Raw genomic sequence first — 19691 nt, forward strand, 5'->3', positions numbered from 1 at the left:
ACTGAACACTTGTGAGGCGCGCAGCGCGACAACGATCCGAAATGAGCGTAGTTGTCTTGTGCTGGAGGCGGTCATATGCAAATGGTTGGAACGTCACTTCGCACCGTGACGTCACTTCTTACCATGGATCCAGAACGAGCTGTATTTAGAGCTTGATTAAATAAATGGCTCGTTTATAATGGGGAGGACGTCTTAAGCTATGAAACTTGCAGGACGTTTTAATGGTACAAAGACCTCTTATATTCCAAAAGATCAAGGCAAATTTGGTTTCTCATTTCATGACCCCTTTAAAGTAATAAATCCAGAAGAAGAATAGTATCCCTGAATGTTGGTTGTGTTATTTGAACGTGGTTTAACCCAAGAGTTTTATATATGTTTTAGTCAGTTAAAACATAACATATTTGGCGACGAGGTGGATTTAAATGACCACGAAGCTACTAACTTACAGTGAATCGTAGTTAGGCGTTACGTTACCATACATTTTCTTTTCATGAACATATGGACTTCTCTGAAGTCTTATCGCGCCAGAAAAACCGGGAGAGAAAAGCTTCAAGCACATTACAGACACGCTACAGCAGCACTTCTCGCCGAAGCCCTTGGTCATCGCGGAGCGTTTTCGTTTCCATCGGCGGAATCAGGAGGAGAGCGAGTCGGTGACACCGTATGTTTCAGTTCTTAGAGGGTTGTCAGAACACTGTGAATTTGGGGGACATTTGGATGATGCACTTCGTGATAGATTTGTGTGTGGCCTAAAGAGTGAGGCTACTCAAAAACGCTTGTTGACTGAGTCTACGCTGACGTTTCAGAGAGCGGTAGAGTTGGCGGTCTCCATGGAAACAGCGTCACGTGAAGCACACCAACTCAGCGGATCACTGACGGTAAATGCACTGTCTTTATCAAAGAGTAAGACTGGGAACAAATGCAAACGATGCGGAAAAAATAACCATAATGATGATGATTGTTGGTTTAAAGACAAAAACTGTAATGTTTGTGGAAAAAAAGGCCATATCAGTCGCGTTTGCAGGAAAAGTAACGTTTATGATGACAGAAAAACAATGAGTGGAAAAACAGCAAAAGCTGCAAGGCCAACGAAAGCATTTAAGCAGAAAGGCTACATAAAAAAGGGAAATGTACATCGCCTTGATGCTGATGCAGTGTCTAATGAGGATGACGCAGACTCAGATTTAGCTCTGTATAAACTGTCTCAGCCAGGAGAAAAGTCTAGTATCACCGTGAAACCAGAAATTGAAGGTACACCACTGGAAATGGAACTGGACACGGGCGCAGCAGTGTCATTGATCTCAACAGAGACTTATGATCGAATATTGAAACACCTGCCCCTATGCTCAACGGACATTGTTCTTCGAACATACACTGGGCAAGCATTGCGTCCTGAAGGTGTAATTGATGTGCATGTGAAATTGGGCAAGCAAACAGCTGTTCTTCCATTGTATATCGTGCAAGGAGACTATCCACCACTCTATGGCAGAGAGTGGTTGCGTCAGATCAAAATGAACTGGAAAGAAATTAAAGCAGTCAGATTGAAGACGCTCGAATCTGTGTTGCAGAAACATGCTGCTATTTTCTCTACACATTTGGGAGAAATGAAGAACATCACCGCTAAAATAACATTGAAACCTGAAAACAAACCCAAGTTTTGCCAGCCCAGAGTCGTTCCGTATGCTCTTCGTCCAAAAGTCGAAGCGGAGCTGAAACGTCTCACTGAAATTGGAGTATTGTCACCAGTAGAGCATAGTGAATGGGCTACTCCAATAGTTCCTGTTGTAAAGAAAAATGGAGACGTGCGCATCTGTGGTGATTTTAAGGTGACGATAAACCCTGTCTTACACATTGAACACTATCCATTACCGCGCATTGAGGACCTGTTTGCTTCATTAGCAGGGGGACAGTGTTTCAGCAAATTGGACTTGTCACATGCTTACCTTCAAATGAGGGTCGAGGAGGAGTCCAGGAAGTTCCTTACAATTTCTACACAAAAAGGACTATTCCAGTACAATCGCCTTCCATTTGGGATCGCTTCGGCGCCAGCTATTTTCCAGAGAGCTATGGACCAAATATTACAGGGTCTGCCTAATGTCCATTGTTACCTTGATGACATTCTGGTTACCAGGCAGACTGAAGCTGAACACCTGGAAAACCTGGATGCAGTCCTTGGACGACTGGAGCAGTTTGGTTTGCATGCTGAAAAAGGGAAATGGGACTTTTTCAAGGACTCACTGGAATATCTGGGTCACATAATTGATGCCGAAGGTTTGCACAAGTCACCTAAAAAAGTACATGCAATTGTCAATGCGCCAATTCCGTCAAACATCACACAGCTAGGATCATTTCTAGGCCTGTTAAACTATTATGGGAGATTCATACCCAATCTGGCAAACATAGCGAATCCTTTGAATGCCCTGTTGTGTAAAGGGAAATGCTGGCAATGGTCTGAGGAGTGTGATGCTGCATTTAAAAAGGCAAAAGAACAATTGGTGTCACAAAATGTTTTGACACACTATGACCCTCAGAATGCAATTCAGCTTGCATGCAATGCATCACCTTATGGCATTTGTGCCGTCATTTCCCACATGCTACCCAGCGGTGAAGAAAAGCCAATAGCTTTCGCATCACGCACACTTAGCAAGGCAGAACAGAATTATGCACAGATTGAGCGCGAGGCTCTGGCCATAGTGTTTGGGGTCAGAAAATTCCATCAATATCTTTACGGACGGAAATTCACGCTTTTCACGGATCACCGCCCCCTTACTACAATCTTTGGGCCACAAAAAGGAATTCCGTCTATGGCGGCAGCACGGATGCAAAGGTGGGCATTACTTTTGTCTGCGCACAATTATACAATAGAGTACAAAAGAGCTGAGCATCATGCAAATGCTGATGGTCTTTCCCGTCTGCCGTTACAAGTAGAACATAGTGAGAAAATGGATGCAGTAGAGCTATTTTACCTCGAACAGATGGAGAAACTCCCTGTCAGTGCCACGGATATCCGACGTGAGACTATGAGTGACTCAACCTTGTCTACAGTCGTTGAAATGGTCATAAAAGGGACCCAAGCTGTCAACCTGACTGGTAATAATGAACTCTCACCTTTCATCTCGCGCTGAGCTGTCCGTCCAACACGGGTGCTTAATGCGAGGCATGAGAGTTGTGGTTCCCCTTAAGCTGCAGAAAAGAGTACTGGAGGAACTGCACACTGGCCATCCAGGAATAGTCAGAATGAAAGCCATTGCTCGCAGTTATGTGTGGTGGCCTGGCATTGATGCTGACTTTGAACTGTGTGTGAAAATGTGTCAGTCATGTCAACAAATACAGAAAATGCCACCCCAAGCACCCCTCCACCCATGGGAGTGGCCAAGCAGACCATGGGAACGTATTCATGTAGATTTCGCTGGCCCATGTGAGGGTCACATGTACCCAGTCGTAGTTGATGCACATTCGAAGTGGCCTGAGGTGCAGTTGATGACATCAACAACAGCAGGGAGGACAATTGAAGTTTTGCGGAACCCTTTCAGTCATTATGGACTGCCTGAAGTCCTGGTGAGTGATAATGGACCACAATTTGTCTCTCAGGAGTTTGTAACTTTCCTGAAGGCCAACCATGTGAAGCATATCCGTTCAGCCCCATATCATCCTGCAACCAATGGGCAGGCTGAAAGGTTTGTTCAGTCGCTAAAACAAGCATTGAAGGCATCTAAGGGCTCTTCCACTGTTCAGGGACGGTTGGAAACATTCTTGCTGACGTATCGCAACACACCACATCCAACGACTAGAGAGGCCCCTTCTAGGTTGTTTTTGGGACGACAACTGCGCACACGGCTGGATGCCTTGAAACCCAGTGTGACAGCTGCCGTGCGACTCTCACAGACCTCCCAGGTCCTCCGCCGTGCTGGTCGTTCAAAACCATGACAGTTTGGAGTCGGCGATGCTGTTCTGGCTCATGATTACAGAGGGAGAGAAAGATGGACATCAGGTGTGGTGACGGCTCAAGATGGTCCAGTATCTTATAATGTGGATGTAGGAGCTTCTGCGGAATGGCGACGCCATGCTGATCAACTCTTGTCCATTCTGAATCAAACAGCTGAAACTCAGGTGACACAACCACCTGACATCAGTGATGTATCTGTTCCTGTACAGACCTCTGTATATGACTCTTCTTCAGCACCACCAACCAGGAAACAGGATGTTAACAATGACACATCAGAGTCTCAGATAAATCAAGGCAAACTCAACATTCCATCAGTGCAGGTCAGACGTTATCCAGCCAGAGTGATTAAACCGCCCAACGGTTTGACATTATAAAGCCATGAGAAACTCCTGTTGAACTGAAATTTAATTAGTTATGTTAGTGAGCCTGTTCTGACAAGGGGCAGAATAATCCCCGAACTGGCTCGAGGCAAGAGGCAGTCTACCCTCTACCTCTAGTTAAAAAAGAAAAAAAAAAAAGGCATATTTTTTGAGTAGCTTAGAATGCATTGTTTTTCTTTTGTTTGTTGATTAAGAGGGGAGGAAATGTTATGTATGTAATATCGTTATTTCCCCATTGTGCCTGCGGGAGGCACTGCCACTTATAATTGTGAGTTGTGTTCCTTAAAGTAATAAATCCAGAAGAAGAATAGTATCCCTGAATGTTGGTTGTGTTATTTGAACGTGGTTTAACCCAAGAGTTTTATATATGTTTTAGTCAGTTAAAACATAACATCTAGCATCAACAAGGCATTTTCACCCACAGGACTGCTGCATACTGGATGTTTTTCCCTTTTCACACCATTCTTTGTAAACCCTAGAAATGGTTGTGCGTGAAAATCCCAGTAACTGAGCAGATTGTGAAATACTCAGAGCGGCCCATCTGGCACCAACAACCATGCCATGCTCAAAATAGCTTTCTCATTCTGACATTCAGTTTGGAGTTCAGGAGATAGTCTTGACCAGGACCACACCCCTAAATGCACTGAAGCAACTGTCATGTGATTGGTTGATTAGATAATTGCATTAATGAGAAATTGAACAGGTGTTCCTAATAATCCTTTAGGTGCGTGTACACTTATTTAATTGCCTTTTTTCTTTGTCTGTGTGTTGTTCTGCACAAGCATACTTATCAATAAAGTGCTTTCTGAAATAAAGAAAACAAACATGTGCTTTCTGCCGTCTCTTTAACAGGAGTACAAAAATGAACCAAAAGGTGTCTCATGAGATGAGTCTGTATCGGAAACTTCATCCTTGTGACACAGACTCAGAAAACAAGTTTATTAGTGAATAATTCAAATATCTCCTTACTATTTCCCCCTTTCACATTTATGGTAGTTAGTTTTGCCGGTGCTTTGTGGCAAGCTGGAGTCTATTGTGTTTGAACAGAACGGTTGATCTGCTGCTGCGGGACACTAAACACCGTCGAGACGCTCTTCAGTCACAGCAGCACGGTCTCGTGTGGATCCCAACAGCACAGAAATATTGTTTAATCACTAGTAAATGGATGTCTAAAATTGAAAATTAAGAAGTGTAAAACAGGCAGTAGGCCCGGGGCGTCTGAACTATGACATGACAATTGTCCTGAAGCCCGGCTCGAGGGGCGTAAAGTGTCTGGGCCCGTGGGACTGGGGCTGAACTGCAGGACTCTAGTGTCTGTTGTTGAAACACACAGAGACTTCTTCCTCTCGTACGGTATAACCTCCGATTCTCTTTAGTCACACCCTTGAGAAATACCAAACTGATCACACTCCAGAGACGGTCTCTAATCTGTACATTTCTGCATTATAATATTTGTTCTGTTCTTCCCTCAACAGTACTGTTAGACCTGCATGAGAAACTAAAAGCAGCATTTATTTTGTATCTTTGGTTACACGAGTCAAAAACAATGAAAAAAAAATCACTATTTTTTTTCTTTAAAGATGTTAATATTTTTTTCCTATAATATAATCTTCTTTGTGGTTTTATTTTTGATAATCTTGTAGATATTAAAACCATCTGAAAACACTAAGTTTAACACTTAGCGAACCGCATTGTTGCTATGAGTGTATGAAACTGATGCATGAAGAGATGAAGAAAAGAAACACAACTGGAGAATTTGTGATGTTTATAATGTTCCATCACACAGTATGTTCATGGATTTTAATAAGAGCAAACCTGGGAGAACAGATGGGCAATAATCCAAAGAAGAAAGAGCAAACAGAACAACATACAAGAAGAAAAACAACACAAAACATGAGGCGCTGCAGACTCATGGGAAACTATCATCATCATCTTCTGCCATCTCTTTAGCAAACTCCAGATCCTGCTGCTCTCGCTCTCTTCTCTCCTGTGAACACACACAGACACACAGAGAGTGATCATCTCCAGCAGACGCTCGGGGTGTGTGTGTGTGTGTGTGTGTGTGTGTGTGTGCGCGTGTCTCACCTCTGCAGACTCCAGGTCCTTGTTGTAGGCCTTTGGTGGAAATCTCATGGCCTGCACAGAAACAGATGAACTCCGTTACCTGCACTGAAATCAAGCCACCTTCATTCCCTACATCCGTCCACTGCCACTCATTTAATCTGATACACACGTTTCCTGATGATAGATCTCCCTAATGTTCATGCTGCAAAGGCAGAACCAAAGAGCACTAGTCTAGTATTCATCCGCTCAGGTCAAAGTTGAAACAGCAGCCCTGACCAGATCAGATGTGCTGGAGTTCAGAGAGGAACACATCTCCGTTCACACACACACACACACACACACACACACACACACACACACACACACTCTATACTCTACAGATTCACTGGAGTAACACTGAACCTATTCGTGCTATTTTATTATGATATAATTTTGCCCATGGTATTGAGGTATATTTGTGGATTTAACGGTGATTATCAGGATCTAAATGTGTGCTTCTATTGAAGACCAGTGTCTATTAAACTCAAGCAGTCAGAATAATTACATTTTACCAAATAAAAATAAAGCACTATTCGGACGGGACTAGTTTTCTAAACTACGTTTGAGTTTCGATTCTTACCACCTGACGTCTGTGATTTTCATGTACCAATTCAGACGGGACTAGTATCTCTGTGTTTATTACAGAGGTGGGAGGGTCTGATTTGTGCATCTGGGCGTCACAGAGATCACGCGCTCTGTATGCGTGCGTTGCATTCATTCAGAATGATTGCCTTAGTATTATTACACAATAAATACTAAATGGCTAGTATAACAAAACCATATTAATGTGTGGTGCCTTTAGTTTAACTTGTTTTCGTTTTTTTTTTTTTATTAAATGTAATTAAAACATTATGTAACGGAGTACATAAATGAACGCGAGTAATCTTACCTGATGCTGATATTACAATAGCCGGTATTAACAGTTTGTGATCTTGCTCTTGATTTTATTATTTTTTTATTATTATTTATTTGCCGCTAAGCAAATATATCAAACATGCGCGCGTAAGAGCATCTACGGTAATTCACGTTGGCCAAAACACACAAGGAAACGCGTTGTGAAATAAAATATCACCGGCAATCACAGACATTCGCATTCGGACGGGATTAGTTTTCTCAGAGGATCACTGAGTTTGCTGAAAAACAGTAGGTAATTTGCTCTGGAATTATCACAGACGTTGTGTGAGAAAAACACAGACGTGGCAGATTCGGACGGGATTAAAATCACCAAGTACGTCTGTGAAACGCAGATTTCTCTAACGACCCCCTGTAAAACTAGTCCCGTCCGAATAGGGCTTAAGGCTGTTACAATACTTACAGATATTATTGATTTTTATAATGAACATCAATTTACTTAATCTACTAAATTTGTATTTCTAAGAGACAAATATATATGTTATTAATAATATTATCAGGCAACACAAAGCTGTGTCTTGATTTGTAACAGTATCACTCAGAACATGCAGAACTAAGAAATCAGGGTATATACAGGAATCCTGAAGTTAAATTTTCTCCTTTTTTATACCTTTTTTACTACCTTCAGAATATTTTTTAAAACCATCACGACACTGAATTGCAAGTGTTAATCAGCGACCTTTCTATTATTTACACAGATTTTGACATATTTAACATACAAAAAACAATAGATTTAGAGACTGATGTTGACAACATATTGCCCATTAATTTCACTTATTAAATAAAAATAAAAACTACATAAAATGTGCAATGGAGAGAACGGATAGTTCCAGCACACTGGCTGGCATTCATTGCAAGTTGATGCATTACAAACGGGCATCTTCTATGAACTGTTGCGGATTCACAAACTGAGATTGGTAGAATTAACTGCTCTCTCCGAGCATCCATATGCGACCGAAGTGCGTTAGCTCCCATCCAGTTGACATTGATGTTTTTTTACACACCAAACAATAAGCCTGCCTGTTAGTGGGGTCACGGTACCAACATTTCAGTATTCGGTACCGATACCAGTGAAAATCCACAGTTCTCTGTACCAATTTCGGTACCAAAGCAAAACACAAAATTGCTAATTAAAAAAAAAACTTTTTAGCACTAAAAATAAAACCAATGCCATTCTTTATACTTATTTACAATTGTGTTTAAAGTTTTTCTATAAGTTATATAATTATGAAAAACAGTAAACAAGTTTCACCCAAATGTAATTTGTCTTAATTTATGAAATTTAAACACATTTTATTTTTGGTAAATAAAGGGGATTTGCTATTAAAATTAAAACATAGAAGAAATATTGTGATTTATTTCTTTAAAAAATAAAGTTTTTTAATTGTTTCAACAGTAGTAGCAGTATCACATATACAGTAATTTACTAAATAATAGTGATATTTCTAGCACAATGCCTTTATGTAAAAATTAACTTTTAGGCCTAATGAATGCATATCTGTCATTTTAACTGAACTTAAGACTGGTGGTGATGCTTAAGATATTTTTTGGTCATTGAGGGTTTCTGTAAAAACATAGTAATAGATCAAATTAACTATTATTAAAAGATAATACTACTATTTCTACTATCATACTAATGTATATACAATGCACTATGGATTGATGAGCTGCTGGGTTCATGAATATTAATCACGTTGTCTGCGTTCGGTCAAACTGATTTGCTGAAATCAAAACAGGGACGGTGCTAGTTGAGCGTCAGCCAATGAAATTGCCATTTGCACATTAGCTCCGGCCACTACCGGAGAAACCGTCATATCTTCTGCTTGTTCGAAAATTAATAATTCTAAATGAACTCCATTATTTTGACAGGAGAAGACAACAAAGAATAGTTTACATATAGCGTGTCGATTCAGCGTGGTAAGACTCTCGCGCTCTCTCTCTTTGCATGTGTGAGAAACAGCGCTATCAGTAAAGCGACGGTGAGTCGTGTGCCTTCACACAGAGTTAACAGCATCAAATACAGGTGCGCTGTGCATCCACTGAGATGAACTGAAAAGTTCAGATCGCTTGATAGAGAGATAACTCTGAAGCTCAGATGCTGAAATTAATGCAAGGGTCATGCGCTTCAGTCTATGTGGTAAACAAACCTGCACGTCTCTGCCATGCATTGATTCACACAGAGACGCGCAGAACACTGATTCATACTTCAAACAACTTTTGCGGCTTAACATTTACAGATACTGGTCCATATGGAGATTTGATTTGATTAATTTATGCTAACTTTGACAAATTTCATGACTGTCCATATTAAAATGTAAGTTTCATTTTCATGACTGGATTTTGAGATTCCGTCCTCGTTTTCTGCTTCGCGGAAATCATAGTGCTGTATGCGTCAAGAACCGGGTTTGAACGGGACCTCGGTACTACCGGTATTTAAAGAAACATGGTACCCTCACATTTCATTTTTTTTAGTACCGACTTGGTACCGAAGTACCGGGTCTTTTGACAACACTACTGCCTGTTATTCCCTGTACAGGCCTGAGCCAATCCTTAAATGCTGGGTTAACCCAGCTATTAGAAAACTTGCATTTGTCCATGAAGACGACGATGGTTGTCCAGTCGTTGAAGATACGCCTTGAAGCAAGTCTAAAATAAAACAGAAACCAGCCACTTCTGTTGAGCGCGCAGTGTTCTGAGATGATGCCGAACGACCACTGAATATGACGTCAGCATCAAACATACGCTGAGACGGAAGATCTTTGATTATCTGCCCAGATATGCTAAACCCCATATTTAAACGAACTAACACGAACGCAGATAGAATTTCAATCAGAATAGGACACCTGATAATCTGAAAAAATAATACCTAATTTGGAAAAAAATAATACCTCTGAGACCACATTTAACACTTTTAATGGCCTTAAATTTGACCATTTTGATTTATCACTTTTTAATACTTTTTAAAACCCCGCGGAAACCCTGGAAATGTTTAATCTGTATTAAGATGTTAATTTAGTCATGGGAAACGCCTGTCTCTATCCCAGAGCCCCTTGTGTTGGCATCAGTCGTACCTTGACGGACATGTTGTGTATGTCCAGACAGAAGGAGATGCGCTGGTGGAAGGCCAGCTGAGGCTCTCGTGTGCTGTAGATGTCCATGGTCTCTTTGGACTGGACGTAACCCCTCTCGTGGTTTATACTGGCCTCGATCACACCGTCACGGATGGCCTGGACACACAGAGATGGACACATGCTTCAGCTCAGTCCCTGATGAACACTGTCAGGTGAATGTGTGCGCCAGCCTCACCTTGGCCACGATGAACTCTGCGTCTTCAGGACTGTCCAGCTGCAGCTTCTGAGCGATGTCAGCCAGAGAGATGCGAGAGTACGACAGACTGATCATCCTCACCCCTGAAACACACCACAAACACACCTCAGGGTCAGCAGGAGACACAGCCGTACCCCTCAGAGCGACAGAAACCAGCAGTACATCCTCATGTCATCATCTCAGATCTGATCTGAATCAGAAGAACTGGTCAGAGTCTGTAGAAACACTGCTGGGGCACACACGAGCACGAGTCCCAAAGCTTCTCAAACACACACAATTAATTAAATCACTGTTTTAATGGTGTAACATGCATAAACACATGCAGGAATAAGTCAAATTTATCAAGTTATCTGCACTACACTCTTACTCAAATATTTACGCAGATTTTCTTCGGTCATAAGACGTCATGTGTCTTTTTTAAAAAACATCAACATGACTAAACCGTTTAATCCAAAAGGTAAACTGTGCAGCCCTTTGCAGTGGTGTAAAGAGTGTGTTCCTCTGATCAGCGGCGGTCAGGCGTGATCTTCTCGTGGTCCTCCAGCGGTCACAGGAGGACGACGACACTCACCGGTCTTGATGACGTTGTGTCTCAGACGGATGATCAGTGTGTAGGTGCCGTCAGCCTGAAACTTCTCTCCAAACTGATCCAGCGCCTGGTTAAACGTGGCAAGATGTCCAGCTCTCACCGCTGCACAGGGCAGAAACAGCACACTCTTACTAACTAATACTGTAACGCTGCTCTCATGAGCCACACACACACACACACACACACACACATTATTCAACAGGAAGTTCAGAATTAAGACAAATGGAACACACAGGTCTGGACACGGCTGTCATGACACCAGGATGTGAAACATCCCTCACAACGTCACTGATCAGTCGAGTATTTCAACATTGGTACAGATCTATAAAACATCGTGATACACTTCAGTTGTATTCAATCAGATTATCTTCATCAGTGACACACGGTTCACAGAGTCAACACTGAAACCACATGTTCTTCACGTGTACGACACGAATCACTGTACTGTGACACCCTCACACTTCCCCATCATCACATTCTTCAGAGATGAGAACAGAGGGCGTGGCTTGTCTCTCATGCTGTGGACTGATTGGACAGAATGACACTGACAGCTGGAGGGGCGTGTTTAAGGATGTTCTGCTAAAGCCCAAGCGGTCAAACTGATGTCCTGTGTACTCTGAAAGCAATCTTCAACACAGACGATGAGATTAGTGAGTGAGAGGAGGTACCCTGTGTCAGCAGGAAGTAGGGCAAGAGTGACCTCTTGAGAGACGGCTGTCTGAACTGAAGACGGTCAGGGATCTCCCCGAGCAGCAGCTCCACCACGATCAGCAGCTTGTGCACCTGACGGACACACACACACACACACACCACGATCAGCAGCTTGTGCACCTGACGGACACACACACACACACACACCACGATCAGCAGCTTGTGCACCTGACGGACACACACACACACACACACACACCACGATCAGCAGCTTGTGCACCTGACGGACACACACACACACACACACCACGATCAGCAGCTTGTGCACCTGACGGACACACACACACACACCACGATCAGCAGCTTGTGCACCTGACGGACACACACACACACACACACCACGATCAGCAGCTTGTGCACCTGACGGACACACACACACACACACACCACGATCAGCAGCTTATGCACCTGACGGACACACAGCCTGCAGTCAGACACAGAACACACACAGAGACACACACTCACCGTCTGCTTGAAGCCCACGGCCGTGTGCTGAGGGGCTTTGCGCAGGGCGTTGGTCAGGGTCCTCCTGGCCTCTGAGTACTCCAGCTGGATGGCCTTGATCCGCCCTGAACACACACCACAGATCAGTGTCTGGTGGACACGCTCATCTGAACACACACCACAGACCAGTGTCTGGTGGACACACTCATCTGAACACACACTCACCGGTGTAGTAGAGGTAGCGCGCCCACTCGTTGTTGTTGGCCAGCTCAGGGAACACAGACTTGGACACCAGTTTCTCGGCCTGGTCGTACAGATGGTACTGCAGGTAGTTACGCAGCAGCAGGTTGAGCAGCGTGGCCTGGCCGTCAGCGTCGTGACGGAGCGTAGCCGTCCTCAAGCGTGTGTGCAGGAAACTGTGTTCACCAGAGAGCAGAGTGAGCACAACAGCCCAGCTGAAGCGGAGGTCAAAGGTCATGAGGAGGACACTCACCTGCGCACCACATCCAGCTGGTTCAGGAACTCGTACACGCGCGAGTGATAGTAATAACACTTGGCAGCCACTAAGTCCAGAGCCCTGCGGTTCTGAGAGCCCATCTTCTGCAGCAGATCATCAGACACTTTCTGAGCCTGAGAGGACAGAGATCAGACCAAACCTCATCATCTGTAGAGAGCTGAAGAACATGCTGTTCATGTGCTGGACTGCAGTGGAATCCAGCTCTGCTAGCAGGATTAACCTGAGTCGTATCTTATGTGCACACACAGAGTTGAGCTGTGGTGGATCAGCAGTGTTTCTGACCTGGGCGTAGTGGTGAGGTAGTGTCTCTGACCTGGGCGTAGTGTTTGTCGTTGGCGAGGCAGTGTTTCTGACCTGGGCGTAGTGTTTGTCGTTGGCGAGGCAGTGTTTCTGACCTGGGCGTAGTGTTTGTCGTTGGCGAGGCATTGTTTCTGACCTGGGCGTAGTGTTTGTCGTTGGCGAGGCAGTGTTTCTGACCTGGGCGTAGTGTTTGTCGTTGGCGAGGCATTGTTTCTGACCTGGGCGTAGTGTTTGTCGTTGGCGAGGCAGTGTTTCTGACCTGGGCGTAGTGTTTGTCGTTGGCGAGGCAGTGTTTCTGACCGGGGCGTAGTGTTTGTCGCTGGCCAGGAAGTGTTTCTGACCTGGGCGTAGTGTTTGTCGCTGGCGAGGCAGTGTTTCTGACCGGGGCGTAGTGTTTGTCGTTGGCGAGGCAGTGTTTCTGACCGGGGCGTAGTGTTTGTCGTTGGCGAGGCAGTGTTTCTGACCGGGGCGTAGTGTTTGTCGCTGGCCAGGAAGTGTTTCTGACCTGGGCGTAGTGTTTGTCGCTGGCGAGGCAGTGTTTCTGACCGGGGCGTAGTGTTTGTCGTTGGCGAGGCAGTGTTTCTGACCTGGGCGTAGTGTTTGTCGTTGGCGAGGCAGTGTTTCTGACCGGGGCGTAGTGTTTGTCGTTGGCGAGGCAGTGTTTCTGACCTGGGCGTAGTGTTTGTCGCTGGCGAGGCAGTGTTTCTGACCGGGGCGTAGTGTTTGTCGCTGGCGAGGCAGTGTTTCTGACCGGGGCGTAGTGTTTGTCGCTGGCGAGGCAGTGTTTCTGACCTGGCCGTAGTGTTTGTCGTTGGCGAGGCAGTGTTTCTGACCTGGGCGTAGTGTTTGTCGTTGGCGAGGCAGTGTTTCTGACCTGGGCGTAGTGTTTGTCGTTGGCGAGGCAGTGTTTCTGACCGGGGCGTAGTGTTTGTCGCTGGCCAGGAAGTGTTTCTGACCTGGGCGTAGTGTTTGTCGCTGGCGAGGCAGTGTTTCTGACCGGGGCGAAGTGTTTGTCGTTGGCGAGGCAGTGTTTCTGACCGGGGCGTAGTGTTTGTCGTTGGCGAGGCAGTGTTTCTGACCTGGGCGTAGTGTTGGTCGTTGGCGAGGCAGTGTTTCTGACCTGGGCGTAGTGTTGGTCGTTGGCGAGGCAGTGTTTCTGACCTGGCCGTAGTGTTTGTCGTTGGCGAGGCAGTGTTTCTGACCTGGGCGTAGTGTTTGTCGTTGGCGAGGCAGTGTTTCTGACCTGGGCGTAGTGTTTGTCGTTGGCGAGGCAGTGTTTCTGACCTGGGCGTAGTGTTTGTCGTTGGCGAGGCAGTGTTTCTGACCTGGGCGTAGTGTTTGTCGTTGGCGAGGCAGTGTTTCTGACCTGGGCGTAGTGTTTGTCGTTGGCGAGGCAGTGTTTCTGACCTGGGCGTAGTGTTTGTCGTTGGCGAGGCAGTGTTTCTGACCTGGGCGTAGTGTTTGTCGTTGGCGAGGCAGTGTTTCTGACCTGGGCGTAGTGTTTGTCGTTGGCCAGGCAGTGTTTCTGACCTGGGCGTAGTGTTTGTCGTTGGCCAGGCAGTGTTTCTGACCTGGGCGTAGTGTTTGTCGTTGGCCAGGCAGTGTTTCTGACCGGGGCGTAGTGTTTGTCGTTGGCGAGGCAGTGTTTCTGACCGGGGCGTAGTGTTTGTCGTTGGCGAGGCAGTGTTTCTGACCGGGGCGTAGTGTTTGTCGTTGGCGAGGCAGTGTTTCTGACCGGGGCGTAGTGTTTGTCGTTGGCGAGGCAGTGTTTCTGACCTGGGCGTAGTGTTTGTCGTTGGCGAGGCAGTGTTTCTGACCGGGGCGTAGTGTTTGTCGTTGGCGAGGCAGTGTTTCTGACCGGGGCGTAGTGTTTGTCGTTGGCGAGGCAGTGTTTCTGACCGGGGCGTAGTGTTTGTCGTTGGCGAGGCAGTGTTTCTGACCGGGGCGAAGTGTTTGTCGTTGGCGAGGCAGTGTTTCTGACCTGGGCGTAGTGTTTGTCGTTGGCGAGGCAGTGTTTCTGACCGGGGCGTAGTGTTTGTCGCTGGCGAGGCAGTGTTTCTGACCTGGGCGTAGTGTTTGTCGCTGGCGAGGCAGTGTTTCTGACCTGGGCGTAGTGTTTGTCTCTGGCGAGGCAGTGTTTCTGACCGGGGCGTAGTGTTTGTCGCTGGCGAGGCAGTGTTTCTGACCGGGGCGTAGTGTTTGTCGCTGGCGAGGCAGTGTTTCTGACCGGGGCGTAGCGTTTGTCGCTGGCGAGGCAGTGTTTCTGACCGGGGCGTAGCGTTTGTCGCTGGCGAGGCAGTGTTTCTGACCGGGGCGTAGCGTTTGTCGCTGGCGAGGCAGTGTTTCTGACCGGGGCGTAGTGTTTGTCGCTGGCGAGGCAGTGTTTCTGACCGGGGCGTAGTGTTTGTCGCTGGCGAGGCAGTGTTTCTGACCTGGGCGTAGTGTTTGTCGCTGGCGAGGCAGTGTTTCTGACCTGGGCGTAGTGTTTGTCGCTGGCGAGGCAGTGTTTCTGACCTGGGCGTAGTGTTTGTCGCTGGCGAGGCAGTGTTTCTGACCGGGGCGTAGTGTTTGTCGCTGGCGAGGCAGTGTTTCTGACCGGGGCGTAGTGTTTGTCGCTGGCGAGGCAGTGTTTCTGACCGGGGCGTAGTGTTTGTCGCTGGCGAGGCAGTGTTTCTGACCGGGGCGTAGCGTTTGTCGCTGGCGAGGCAGTGTTTCTGACCGGGGCGTAGTGTTTGTCGCTGGCGAGGCAGTGTTTCTGACCGGGGCGTAGTGTTTGTCGCTGGCGAGGCAGTGTTTCTGACCGGGGCGTAGTGTTTGTCGCTGGCGAGGCAGTGTTTCTGACCTGGGCGTAGTGTTTGTCGCTGGCGAGGCAGTGTTTCTGACCTGGGCGTAGTGTTTGTCGCTGGCGAGGCAGTGTTTCTGACCGGGGCGTAGTGTTTGTCGCTGGCGAGGCAGTGTTTCTGACCGGGGCGTAGTGTTTGTCGCTGGCGAGGCAGTGTTTCTGACCGGGGCGTAGTGTTTGTCGCTGGCGAGGCAGTGTTTCTGACCGGGGCGTAGTGTTTGTCGCTGGCGAGGCAGTGTTTCTGACCTGGGCGTAGTGTTTGTCGCTGGCGAGGCAGTGTTTCTGACCGGGGCGTAGTGTTTGTCGCTGGCGAGGCAGTGTTTCTGACCGGGGCGTAGCGTTTGTCGCTGGCGAGGCAGTGTTTCTGACCGGGGCGTAGTGTTTGTCGCTGGCGAGGCAGTGTTTCTGACCGGGGCGTAGTGTTTGTCGCTGGCGAGGCAGTGTTTCTGACCGGGGCGTAGTGTTTGTCGCTGGCGAGGCAGTGTTTCTGACCGGGGCGTAGTGTTTGTCGCTGGCGAGGCAGTGTTTCTGACCTGGGCGTAGTGTTTGTCGCTGGCGAGGCAGTGTTTCTGACCTGGGCGTAGTGTTTGTCGCTGGCGAGGCAGTGTTTCTGACCTGGGCGTAGTGTTTGTCGCTGGCGAGGCAGTGTTTCTGACCTGGGCGTAGTGTTTGTCGCTGGCGAGGCAGTGTTTCTGACCTGGGCGTAGTGTTTGTCGTTGGCGAGGCAGTGTTTCTGACCTGGGCGTAGTGTTTGTCGCTGGCGAGGCAGTGTTTCTGACCTGGGCGTAGTGTTTGTCGTTGGCGAGGCAGTGTTTCTGACCGGGGCGTAGTGTTTGTCGTTGGCGAGGCAGTGTTTCTGACCGGGGCGTAGTGTTTGTCGCTGGTGAGGTAGTGTTTCTGACCTGGGCGTAGTGTTTGTCGTTGGTGAGGCAGTGTTTCTGACCTGGGCGTAGTGTTTGTTGTTGGTGAGGTAGTGTTTCTGACCTGGGCGTAGTGTTTGTCGTTGGTGAGGCAGTGTTTCTGACCTGGGCGTAGTGTTTGTTGTTGGTGAGGTAGTGTTTCTGACCTGGGCGTAGTGTTTGTTGTTGGTGAGGTAGTGTTTCTGACCTGGGTGTAGTGTTTGTTGTTGGTGAGGTAGATCACCAGCAGCAGCTGTAGATAAGCCTCCACCTCTGGGATGAGTGGTGTCACCGCAGCTTTCCCCGTGCGTGGCCTGAACTGAACATCTCCTTCCTTCTCCAGCGGCTGAAGCACAAACACACCCGTCACAGCCATCAGCTCTTGAGAGCAGACTCAGACAGCTCTAGCACTAACATCACTCATCACTCTTACTGAGATTAATCAACAGAAACACACGCTCCCTCTCCTGGAACTGCACACAAAGCAACAGAAATCTCAGTTTATCAGTGTGAGCAGCGGCGGGACGAGGGTCTGCAGAACGAGATGGTCGTCCCAGTCAGAGCCGCACATCACAGTAATATCTGACAGAGATCTGACCGCTGTAAAGGAACAGAGAGGGGTGTGTTTATACCTGGTCCAGGAAGCCCAGCAGGAACTCTTTGCTGGCAGCGTTGGAGGTGAAGAACCCGGACACAGCTTTGTGCAGCACACTGTGATTGAGACGACGGCTGGTGGAGGGCAGAGCTCGCAGGGCACGGAGGACGAAGCGTGGCTCCTTCCCCTGCACGGCCTTCTCGATCTGCTTCACGTGCTCCTTGATCTCTGCAGCAGACACACACTCATCATCCACAGGCCTCGGGTCACCAGCTTCAGCAGGAAGTGACCACTGCTTCATCACAAGCCATACACATCTTACATTCAGAGGAAACAGAGAAGGGGTGCGTTCCACTTCTGACCAGTTAACCCTCCGTTTCTGCTTCTCTTTATCATTACTCTCAATACAGAGATGTACAATAACATAGACCTCTATATAAACTAAAGAAACTGTAGATGTGTATTTCCCTGACTGTTTGAAGTGTGCAGGATATATTAAACTGATGGCCGTCTGTAGTATCCTGTAGTTTACACGTGAAGAGACTTGTTTTGAGATGCTGAATAAAGTCGTATTTTTTGCTATTTTTGGACCAAAATGTATTTTCGATGCTTCAGAATATTCTAACGGTCCCTCTGATGTCACATGGACTACTTTGATGAAGTTTTTCTTCTCTTTCTGGACATGGACAGTAGACCGTACACACAGCTTCAATGGAGGGACTGAGAGCTCTCGGACTAAATCTAAAATATCTTAAACTGTGTTCAGAAGATAAACGGAGGTCACACGGGTTTGGAACGGAATGAGGGAGTCATTAATGACATAATTTTGACTTTTGGGTGAACTATCCCTTTAATACTATAATGATATTCAGTAAGATTATCCAAAATAGTCATCAGTATATCTGCCGAATCCACTGTCAGCCGAGCTCGACGAGTTTCTGTCTAGAGCCCATCTTCACACACTCCTCACGGACACCTGTGTGTGATCTGATCTGTTATAACGTATGATTATATCTGATATAATATCTGCTGTGGTGTTTGCTGAGAGTGAGGTGTTTGTCTGACCGTCGAGCGTCAGCTGGTCCTGATATATGATGTGATGTGTGTGATATATGATGTGTTATGTGATGTGTGTGATATATGATGTGATATGTGTGATATATGATGTGTTATGTGTTGTATGATTCTTGCTCTGACCGTCGAGCGTCAGTTGGTCCTGGTCTCCGTCCCGGGGCTCCGCGCCGCTCGCGCTCTTCTCTTTCTCCGCGCCGCTCTTCCCTTTCTCCGCGCGGGCTTTCTCGGGTCTCTTTGCTGTCACTTCTTTCATGCTGCCGCTCAGATGCTAGAGCTCGATGTCGTAGCGCGAAAATCACGCATGTAAACAAGACGTCGGTGGAGGCTAGCGCTGAAGATGACTGGCGATTCTTCTTAGGCGCCGCTGTGCATCATGGGACGGTGGCGCTCTCTCTCTCTCTCTCTCTCTCTCTCTCTCTCTCTCTCTCTCTCTCTCTCTCTCTCTCTCTCTCTCTCGTGTGGAGCTGAAGCCGCGGGAGCAGCGTGCTGCCCTCTAGCGCTCATCATCATCATCACAGCAGCTCCGCGCTCAGCTCTTCTTCTTCTTCTTTGGAAGGTTTGGAATATTCCGATTCATAGGCACATACCGCCACCAACTGTTCTTATTCTTACATGGATGAAAGTCCTGCCACTATTCAGATTTTATTTATTTATTTTATTATAATTAATTTTATTTCGGGTTCACCCAAGCTGTATTTATGGCTGCTGCTTGTTCAGCTGCCATGCCAAAAAACCCAGCTACGCTCAGCTCCCAATACAGTACATGATATAAAACAACAGCTTGAACAGAAAGTGACCTGTCCACTGTTCAGCCATGCCTTTATCTCGAATACAACATTCTGACTTTGTAAAGCCAGGGCTGGACTGGGACAAAAAATCAGCCCTGACATTTACTGGTCCAAACGGCTCGCCACTACGATCAGAATCAGTCCAGTGGGAAACACACACACACACACATTTGGACCCAGTATCATGGAATAGCAGGTACACTCTAGCCGCATTTCCACTGTCAGGCCAGTGCGAGCCAGGGCTTAAAGCGGGTCGGGGCCAGT

The 19691-nt window shown here is 46.9% G+C and overlaps 2 protein-coding genes across 3 annotated transcripts; one reads left to right on the plus strand and one right to left on the minus strand.

The window, feature by feature from the left end:
• The first annotated feature begins 691 nt into the window (after positions 1-691).
• Positions 692-4174, plus strand: LOC127934949 (uncharacterized protein K02A2.6-like). The gene is made up of 3 exons (XM_052532536.1): positions 692-2355; positions 2794-3098; positions 3130-4174. Exons 1-3 carry the CDS (start codon positions 831-833, stop codon positions 3925-3927), a joined length of 2628 nt encoding a protein of 875 aa, XP_052388496.1. The 5' UTR covers positions 692-830; the 3' UTR covers positions 3928-4174.
• Positions 4175-6074: 1900 nt separating this feature from the next.
• LOC127935600 (26S proteasome non-ATPase regulatory subunit 3) lies at positions 6075-19038 on the minus strand. Of its 2 annotated transcripts, none has more exons than XM_052533614.1 (12): positions 18763-19038; positions 17603-17793; positions 17179-17316; positions 12906-13042; positions 12638-12828; positions 12434-12537; positions 11926-12040; positions 11240-11359; positions 10648-10751; positions 10413-10568; positions 6412-6462; positions 6075-6313 (listed from the first exon to the last, which is right to left on the minus strand). In XM_052533614.1, exons 1-12 carry the CDS (start codon positions 18890-18892, stop codon positions 6236-6238), a joined length of 1515 nt encoding a protein of 504 aa, XP_052389574.1. In that variant the 5' UTR covers positions 18893-19038; the 3' UTR covers positions 6075-6235. The 2 variants fall into 2 exon arrangements, with proteins under 2 accessions (XP_052389574.1, XP_052389573.1); XM_052533613.1 differs by having other exon boundaries at positions 11926-12088; positions 18763-19028.
• Positions 19039-19691: the final 653 nt, after the last annotated feature.

This window comes from Carassius gibelio, chromosome A19, assembly GCF_023724105.1.
Source record: "Carassius gibelio isolate Cgi1373 ecotype wild population from Czech Republic chromosome A19, carGib1.2-hapl.c, whole genome shotgun sequence".
Lineage (NCBI taxonomy): Eukaryota > Metazoa > Chordata > Actinopteri > Cypriniformes > Cyprinidae > Carassius > Carassius gibelio.

Bases quoted from the DNA above. Each gene is read 5' to 3' on its own strand.
- LOC127934949 (XM_052532536.1), top strand. From the start codon at position 831: ATGGAAACAGCGTCACGTGAAGCACACCAACTCAGCGGATCACTGACG. The intron at 2,356-2,793 runs GCCTGTTAAACT...GGCCACAAAAAG, and splicing joins ACAGCTAGGATCATTTCTAG to GAATTCCGTCTATGGCGGCA. The intron at 3,099-3,129 runs GAACTCTCACCT...CGCGCTGAGCTG, and splicing joins TCAACCTGACTGGTAATAAT to TCCGTCCAACACGGGTGCTT.
- LOC127935600 (XM_052533613.1), bottom strand. From the start codon at position 18,892: ATGAAAGAAGTGACAGCAAAGAGACCCGAGAAAGCCCGCGCGGAGAAA. The intron at 13,043-17,178 runs GTCAGAAACACT...CTGTCCTCTCAG, and splicing joins ACAACAAACACTACACCCAG to GCTCAGAAAGTGTCTGATGA. The intron at 10,569-10,647 runs GTGAGGCTGGCG...CTGTGTGTCCAG, and splicing joins CAGAGTTCATCGTGGCCAAG to GCCATCCGTGACGGTGTGAT.